This window comes from Nansenia antarctica (genome assembly GCF_963989245.1).
Source record: "Nansenia antarctica genome assembly, chromosome: 20".
Classification (NCBI taxonomy): domain Eukaryota; kingdom Metazoa; phylum Chordata; class Actinopteri; order Argentiniformes; family Microstomatidae; genus Nansenia; species Nansenia antarctica.
Window position 1 is genome coordinate 16,184,189 of NC_137693.1, and position 8,672 is coordinate 16,192,860.

The 8,672-nt window shown below is 52.4% G+C and overlaps 1 protein-coding gene across 1 annotated transcript in view; it reads right to left on the reverse strand.

Annotated features, from left to right (window-relative positions):
* Nucleotides 1-393: 393 nt before the first annotated feature.
* Nucleotides 394-8,672, reverse strand: part of mtmr4 (myotubularin related protein 4) — a 67,265-nt gene continuing 58,986 nt past the window's right edge. The window contains exons 15-19 of the mRNA XM_080550096.1: nt 8,493-8,647; nt 4,496-6,071; nt 2,624-2,734; nt 2,348-2,436; nt 394-1,282 (exon numbers count right to left, since the gene is read on the reverse strand). Coding sequence (XP_080406222.1) covers nt 1,105-1,282; nt 2,348-2,436; nt 2,624-2,734; nt 4,496-6,071; nt 8,493-8,647 — 2,109 coding nt within the window. The 3' untranslated portion in view covers nt 394-1,104. The remainder of the gene's footprint in view (nt 1,283-2,347; nt 2,437-2,623; nt 2,735-4,495; nt 6,072-8,492; nt 8,648-8,672) is intronic.

Here is an 8,672-nt window from a genome sequence, read left to right on the forward strand (position 1 = left end):
AGAGACAGGGATGTACAGGTTTGAGATGAAGGCCCTTCCCTGGGGTTAGCGGAGCAGGGAGGGTCTAGAACAGGGAGGGGTCTAGAACAGGGAGGGTCTAGAACAGGGAGGGTCTAGAACAGGGAGGGTCTAGAACAGGGAGGGTCTAGAACAGGGAGGGGTCTAGAACAGGGAGGGTCTAGAACAGGGAGGGGTCTAGAACAGGGAGGGTCTAGAACAGGGAGGGTCTAGAACAGGGAGGGTCTAGAACAGGGAGGGTCTAGAACAGGGAGGGTCTAGAACAGGGAGGGTCTAGAACAGGGAGGGTCTAGAACAGGGAGGGTCTAGAACAGGGAGGGGTCTAGAACAGGGAGGGGTCTAGAACAGGGAGGGGTCTAGAACAGGGAGGGGTCTAGAACAGGGAGGGGTCTAGAACAGGGAGGGGTCTAGAACAGGGAGGGTCTAGAACAGGGAGGGGTCTAGAACAGGGAGGGGTCTAGAACAGGGAGGGGTCTAGAACAGGGAGGGGTCTAGAACAGGGAGGGGTCTAGAACAGGGAGAGGTCTAGAACAGGGAGGGTCTAGAACAGGGAGGGTCTAGAACAGGGAGGGTCTAGAACAGGGAGGGTCTAGAACAGGGAGGGTCTAGAACAGGGAGGGCCTAGAACAGGGAGGGCCTAGAACAGGGAGGGTCTAGAACAGGGAGGGTCTAGAACAGGGAGGGTCTAGAACAGGGCACCGCTAGAGGACACAGCCTCAGGGGCAGCAGGACGCTGCCAGGCTGGAAATGTGTTCGACCGAAGGGGGGGGGGGGGTTCAACTCAGTGGGATAACCTCCATTAACCGCTCCTCCACCTCCCTCTCCAACCTCCCTCAGTCCACTGCCACCCACCCCCCACCCACCTCTTCTCTTCTCTTCCTCAGTCAGTCAAGTCTTTCAGTCAAAGTCAGGCAGTGTCACATCACTCCCCAAGCTTTCGCCTCCCACAGAGTTCCTCCTCCTCTTCACCCACGGCCAAGACCAGAGGTTAGGGTGGTGGGCGGGGGGGGGGCTCATCTGTCTGTCCAAAGCTGTCAGAGCTGATCCAGGACGGGCCGTGCCGGGCCACACCGCGGGGGGTCTCCCTCAGCTGGAGGCCGTGGCGATGGGCTTCTTCAGCTGCTGGCTGCGGAGCTCGCGGGTGCGTGACTCCAGCAGCAGGTCGTGGCAGGTGTTACACACCAGGACGGCGTCATACAGCTGCTGGTCGGGGATGGGCAGCTTCAGGTGGCAGCAGTCTTTACAGAACACGTTGCCACAGTTCCTGAGGAGGAGAGCTCAGTTCAGCATCCAACCAGAAGTGCACATAGTGATATATGGGCATGATATTAACACTAGAAGAGCCGTGAGGGGTCACGGTGACCCCTGTGAGTAAAAAATAAATTCCATCTTTGCACTCGATCAAATTTCAGGACCCTCTTTTCATGACTTTTCCTAGATATGTGCGTTCCTTAAATTTTCTAAATCACATCAGGATAAGACAGTATAAAGCTGTTTTGCGGTTTTTCAGCGCCCTCTAGTGATCTCTGTGTGTAAATAGCAGATTTACATTCTAAAAAGGGGGTCTATTTGACCCCCAAGGCAGCTCTACTAGTAGGTAAAATAGGCACGGCTGTTGTCGTGTTAATAGAATCAGAAGATGTAGTGATAGATCTATCAGTTCTATCACTATCATACTAACAGTATGTGCAGAGGTAGTATTGTAAACATCAGTATAGTTTAGAGGTATATACAGTTATGAGCTATGTACAGTGAGGTAGTTTATATCCAGTATGTGCAGAGTATAATATAATATAATAATAATGATATTGTGACAATATCACTGTCCAACAGTCTTTTCATCTCATAATCTTCATACTGTTGGTTGTGGTATAAAACCTGGTGTACATTGAATGTATTTAACAGTTATTATGCTAACGTTTCATGGCCATGTCTTTCCTACGTCTGATCCTGTACGTCTTGGTTAACACTAGAAGAGCTGTGAGGGGTCACGGTGACCCCTGTGAGTAAAAAAAACTATCTTTGCACTCGATCATATTTCAGGACCCTCCTTTCATGACTTTTCCTAGATATGTGCGTTCTACCACCCAGTATCCTTACATTTTCAAAATCACTTCAGGATAAGATAGTAAAGCTGTTTTGCAGTTTTTCTGTGTAGGAGGCAGGCTAAAAAAAGAAGCGCCCTCTAGTGATCTCTGTACAAATAGCAGATTTACATTCTAAAACCCCCAAGGCGGTTCTACTAGTAGGTAAAATAGGCACGGCTGTTGTAGTGTTAACGCTAACGTTACTAATGGAAGTTCTGAGGTAACGACGATCGGGGCCTCACCTGCAGTGATGACGTCTCTTGGCCATCCAGAACTCAGAGTCACAGTTGAAACAATGGGAGGCCATGTGGTCAGGCACCCACCTGGTGACCTGCAGACACACACACACACACACACACACACACACACACACACACACACACGTTAGAGCAGTGTGTGAGGGGCACGGAGGCCAGGGAGGTCAGTGGGAGAGGAGAAGGCTGTATAGGGGGGGGGGGGGGGGGTTAGAAGAAGCAGAAAGAAGAAACCTGAAGCAGACTATGAGGCAGGCTGCTGACCTCTGTGTCCCTCCGCTCCACCCGGTCCCAGCTGCCCTCCGAGAAGCGGTCCTCGCTGTGGTCCGACACGGAGTCCTCCTCCTCGCTGTCGTCAGACTCCCGCAGACACGTCTAGAGACACGGGACAGACAGGTCAGTGAGAGGGTGAGACAGGTCAGTGAGAGGGTGAGACAGGTCTAGAGACACGGGACAGACAGGTCAGTGAGAGGGTGAGACAGGTCTAGAGACACGGGACAGACAGGTCAGTGAGAGGGTGAGACAGGTCTAGAGACACAGGACAGACAGGTCAGTGAGAGGGTGAGACACGTCTATAGACACAGGAGAGACAGGTCAGTTTCTGAGACAGGAGGGGGCCCAAGGACACCTCTACATGTGGCACTGGCCAGCCGGGGCTCGAGCCGCCGATCTGCCGACCTTGCGATCAGGTCGCCGGTGACGGGAAAAGACACCCATAATTCAAGTCTAAGCGTTGCACATAATACACCCTAGTACTAGCTCACTGACAGGCCCCACGTGTGGACGTGGTGAGAGGAATAGGATATGGACTGCACTTATATAGCGCCTTTATCCAAAGCTCTTTAGAACGGCCTCTCATTCACCCATTCACACACACATTCACACACCAATGGCGGCAAGCTACCGGTGCAAGGTGCCGGCCCGCTCACTGGGCACAATTTGGGGTTCAGTGTCGTGCCCAAGGACACTTCGACATGTGACCAGCCGGGGCTCGAACCGCCGATCTGCCAACCTTGTGATCATTAGACGGCGGCTCTACCTCCTGAGACACAGCCTCCCTAGGACGTGTGACGGCCCTCTGGCCTGTCTGTAGTCTTGGTTTGAGTCCCCAAGCAGGTAGGCTGCCCTGGTGGGCGGGACTGGAGCCCAATCAGGATGAGTCTCCTGAGTCCTGATTAGAGCTTAAAAGGCGCTCCAGGGGCGCTTAGGTGGCGTAGTGGATTAAGCGCTGACCATGTACCGCAGGGTTCCCAGTTCGATTCCAGCCGCGGACATATCCTGCATGTCATCCCTTCTCTCTCTCACCCATCCTTCCTGTCATAATCTCTACTATATCTGTCATTAAAAAGAAAAATATGAGTGGGACTGCCCCACTCAGAAAAAAAGGCGCTCCAGTCCACTAGCTCTCTCTCTCTCTCTCCACCAGAACCATTATTCTTCACCATACAACACCCTCCTCACCAGACGTTCCACTGCATTCACTCACTTACACTACTGACATACTGATTATCATACCCCGTTGGATTATTGTTCAATTTGGCCAACTTGAATTCTATTAAATTCTTGATTATTATTTGTGATTATCCATGGTGTGTGCGTCCCTTGTTGTTCTGGCCCAGAGCCAGGTCGTAACAGACAAAGGAAGAACTTTTCTAAGGCGTGCATGTCCTTCCAACACAACCAGAGGGTGGGCAGTATTAAAAGAAAACATAACTAATTGTCACCACAACAAACATTAACTCGGTTAACGGTGGTCTTTGTTGCCAAAATGCTCAAACATTTGATCAAATAAGAAAACTACCCTTTTCATCCAACCAGGAAGTAATCTTACAACTACTTAAAATTAAATTAAAAACTATTTGGCCTGGGGTGGTCCAGTGGTCTAGCACTGCGGTCTACAGTGCACACATATGCCCATGTCGGCATGTGTTCGAATCCAGCCCATGCCCTGCTGACATGCCCTCTCTCTCTCCCTTCTTCTCCTTACCTTCCTGTCTGTCTTCACTGTATCTGTCCAATAAAATGAAAAATATGAGTGGGACTGCCCCACTTCCCCAAAAAGAACTTTAAGAACTAAATAAATAATAATTCGGTGAAGTGTCTCTTTAAAAGTGCTACTCTACGAGAGCTACTCACGATGTCGTCCTCGTAGTCGACGTCGGGCTCGGAGGGCGGGGTGCCGTACTGTTTACTCTCCAGCCTCATCTGCAGCTGGCGCACCTGCCGCCGCAGCAGCTCCACCTCCTGCTTGTAGCCCGCCTCGATCTGACGCAGCCGCTGCTGCACCGCGTCCGTGGGCACCGGCAGCCCGTCGTCGTCCAGGTAGGCGGGGGTGGTCTGGGGGGACGCGGGCGAGCCCGAGGAGGAGGGGGAGGAGTGGGAGGCCGGGGGGGGGAGGAGCTGACGACCTAAGGCGGAGGAGGAGGAGGGGCTGGCCGCCGGCCCGCAGATGGCGGCGTAGCCCTGGGTCTTGACGGCCGAGAGCCAGCCTGACTGGACGGGGCTGGCAGGGGCGCAGACCCCCCCGCCCCCCTCCCTGCGGCAGCACTGCCCCCCCCCGCCGCCGCCGGGCACGGCCACGCCCTGGGCGCGCAGCAGTTTGCCGGCCAGCCGGCGGCTCTGGTAGGCGGTGGGCTGCAGGGCCCGGCAGAGCGGGGCGGAGTGGCTGGCGGCCGTGCTGCAGGCTGACTGGACCAGGCCCTGGACGCTCTCCCAGTGGGAGCCCAGCAGGGACAGGTCGCTCAGCTGGCTCTGGGAGATCAGGCACCGCGCCGCCTGGCCACAGTCCACCGCCGGGACGACCGCACGCTCTCTGACAGGAACCAGCTCGCCTCCCTTAAACTGTTCTGTCCTCTTCTCCTCTCTGACCTCCTGGGCCTGGGGCTGGAGCTGGGGGTGGGGGTGGGGGTGGGGCTGGGGCTGGGGGGGGGGCTGAGGGTGGGGCTGGGCCTGGGCCTGGGGCTGGCTCTCTCTCCTGCTGGGGGGTAGAGCCGGGGGGGCCTCTGCCTCGTCCGTCAGCGTCTCGGTGGACGCCTCCATGGGGAGGGGGGGGGTCAGCCGCTCGAGGGCCAGCAGCTCCGGGGACGCCGAGGGGCCGTGGACGCGGCCGTCCAGGAGCCCGATCTGATCGGCCGGCGGTGGTAGGCCGTTACAGGCGTGCACGGGGGGCGTGCACGGGTGGTCTGCTGTGGGGAAGGAGGAGGAAGTGACATCAGCAGTCCTGGAGCGGCTCTCGGAGCGGCTCTCCCGCGGCAGCGGCGGGGGGGGTGGGAGGCGGGGGCTGAAGACCTGAGGCAGAGCCTGGTGGAGGATGGGCGTGGGGAGGGGGAGGGGCGGGTGGAGGCTGTGCTCCAGGGGAGGGGGGAGGGGCGCGGAGGGCAAGGGCTGAGTAGTGAGGCAGGTCGCCTCCCTCGACGACGACGACGCCTCGCGGCTCTCGTTAGCGAGCCCCGCCCCCGGGGTTGTGGGAGGGGGAGGAGTCTGAACGACAGGCTCCACCCCAGAGTCGTAATCACTGTCCGGGCCTATGTCCAGGGGCGCGGCCTCCTGGGGGCTGTCGGCGGCGGCCCCCCCCAGAGTGACCGCGGGCCCCAGCGCGGGGCGGCCCTCCTGGCAGTGTTTGTTGAGGTTGGGGTCGCTGGACGTGCGGGTGAGAGGCACGCCGTTCTCACAGGCCGACACCAGGTTGTCCATGGAGCGAGTCTTAGGAAGCCTGGGGAGAGACACAAACAGGACTGTTGTAGTTTTATATCCAATATGCTGAGAATGGAAGTCTGTCTCTCTACATTCTGGGAAATGGGTGAGCACAAAGGAAGGCCTTCCCTTCCTGTAAGAGATGTGCCAATGACTGTGGCGTATCTAACAATTCAGTCTGCCTGTGGACAGTGCCAATAACTTGTTGCGCAGATTCATATGTTTGGTTAAACAAGAGTAGTGACCTCCTAAGGCAGTCTTCTATAAATGTGTGTTTTTTTGACTGTGTGTATTTTCTCTCTGAGCTCATGTAACTTTGCTTAATAAAAGGCCTCATTTGAGCCAATTGATTTAAGCTCTTTGTGCTTTTGTATTACTACTAAATCTACTAAGAATCAATTAAATCCACAACAGTACATCTAGTGTTATTCTATGACTTATTCTCCTGGCATAGTTTTGTTTATGCTCTGTACATTAGATACTGTACATACACTACATCAGTGTACAGTAGGGGTGCAACGGTTCTCGGTTTTATTTCGGACGGTACGGTTGGCCTTCCACGGTTCAATACACTAGTGAACCGTGGCGGTTTTCGGTTTATCCTGCGTTTCATTCAAAGTCGGAGGTGGAGTTGGTCTGGAACGCAGTTGCTTCTTGTTCAAATGTTTGTTCATGGCGAGCGGAGTTGAGAACATGGCAACAGTTTGAGGAAGCCCTGGATTGCTACAAATCTGCATTGTGGGGTCATTCATTCTGGTTTTGGCATTGAATACAGCGATGAGGGAATGAAAACAGTGAACAGAAACGCGTGTCGCAGAAATGCTTCATGCGTGTCGTATAAGAGCATAATATGCGCACAATGAGCTACAGCTGGTACAGCTCTCATAGGTAAAGTGCATCTTTATTTTCATTTCTATCTTTCCTATACCAGTCGTCAAGCCTAAGAGGCACATTTGTGACTGCAGTTGGTGAAACCGTAAACCACTCGCACACCTGAAACCGCTATAAATAGCTCTCTTAATATGTATACTTTGTGGTATGGATTCATTGTTATTGTTGTAGGCTATCGGTAATCGGCTATCGGTTTACATGGCTTGTAAATATACTTTCATTTTAGGACGTGTTCAAAAGCAAGGACTGTGTGATCATCTAATAATGTGTAGTTATGTGTTTTTAGCATGTTGATGTTCTATCAGCATGTTGTGATGTTATTAAAATACAGTTTAAACCTTTGTAGCGCTGTGCTTTGTTAGCCGCTAGCTGTTAGCAGCGTTTGCTTCTGGTTTCCTGGATGACAGCCAGTTTAACCCAATATGTGCCTGAGGTTTAACAACATTCAAATGAGTCTAACTTCGTCATCTTTTCGGATTTCAATGTATGACACGTCATTTGAAAGCTTACAATCTATAGTTTCAGTACAAGTAATGTAGCCTACTGGTTTATCAAAACACTGGCTGGTGTCACATTTGAAAGTGTTATTGTTATTTTTTGTTTATACATATTTATCTGTTTATATTATACAATATACCAGTCATATTCTGGAATGTGTCTAAATGTTAAAGTTCCATAAGTATAAGCAAAATAAAGTAAAGTAACAGTTTGTAAATAGATAGTAGCATTTTTTTTTCTCCTTACGCACAAAAACACGTACCGAAACCGTGACCCAAAAACCGAGGTTCATACCGAACCGTGGACCAACTGAACCGTTGCACCCCTATTAGATACTGTACATAAACTACCTCACTGTACATAGCTCACCTCTAAACTATACTGATGTTTACAATACTACCTCTGCACATACTGTATATTACATAGTTACCTATCACTACCTCTTGTTATATTTATATCTATATCATGCCCTTATATCACTATTTGCACTTCTGGTTGGATGCTAAACTGCATTTCGATGTATTGTACTTTATTGTACTTTATTGTACTCTGCGATGACAATACAGTTGAAACTAATCTAATTGAAGCTGCAGTTATGTGAGCTTCCCTCCTGCGCCACTAGGTGGCAGGCTGAGACAGGACTACAGTGAGCCTCCTGCAGAGCCTCAGAGCTGCTCCTTCCTGACATTACGGCGGGAAAATGTCCACCAAATGTCCACCAAATGTCCACCAAATGTCCACCAAATTTCCACCAAATGTCGACCGAACGGCAAAATAAGTTTGAAGAAATGAAATCATAGAGAACACAACCACAACCATATATTAACCATATGGAACACAACCATGTATTAACCAGAGAGAACAGGACCATGACCAGAAGCTCGTAGGAAAACAGGAAGACGATATGAAACAACGGAAACAACCGGAAGGAATAGTTCTGCACTGTACTCTCGACACAGACCATAGACAGACAGAGAAAGAGCTAGGAGACTGATATTGTGTGTGTGTGTGTGTGTGTGTGTGTGTGTGTGTGTGTGCGTGCCCCCCCTACCTATCGAGGGAGCGGGAGGAGAGCTCGTCCCCCTGGGTGCTCGGGGACAGGTAGAGCTCCATGGCGTCCTCCGCCGCCGTGCAGGGGGACGAGGAGGGCAGGTAGACCGCTGTCCACAGCTGCAGGGCTCGCGTGTGACACACTGGCTGCAGCACCTGAGGAGGGGGGAGGGAGGAGGGA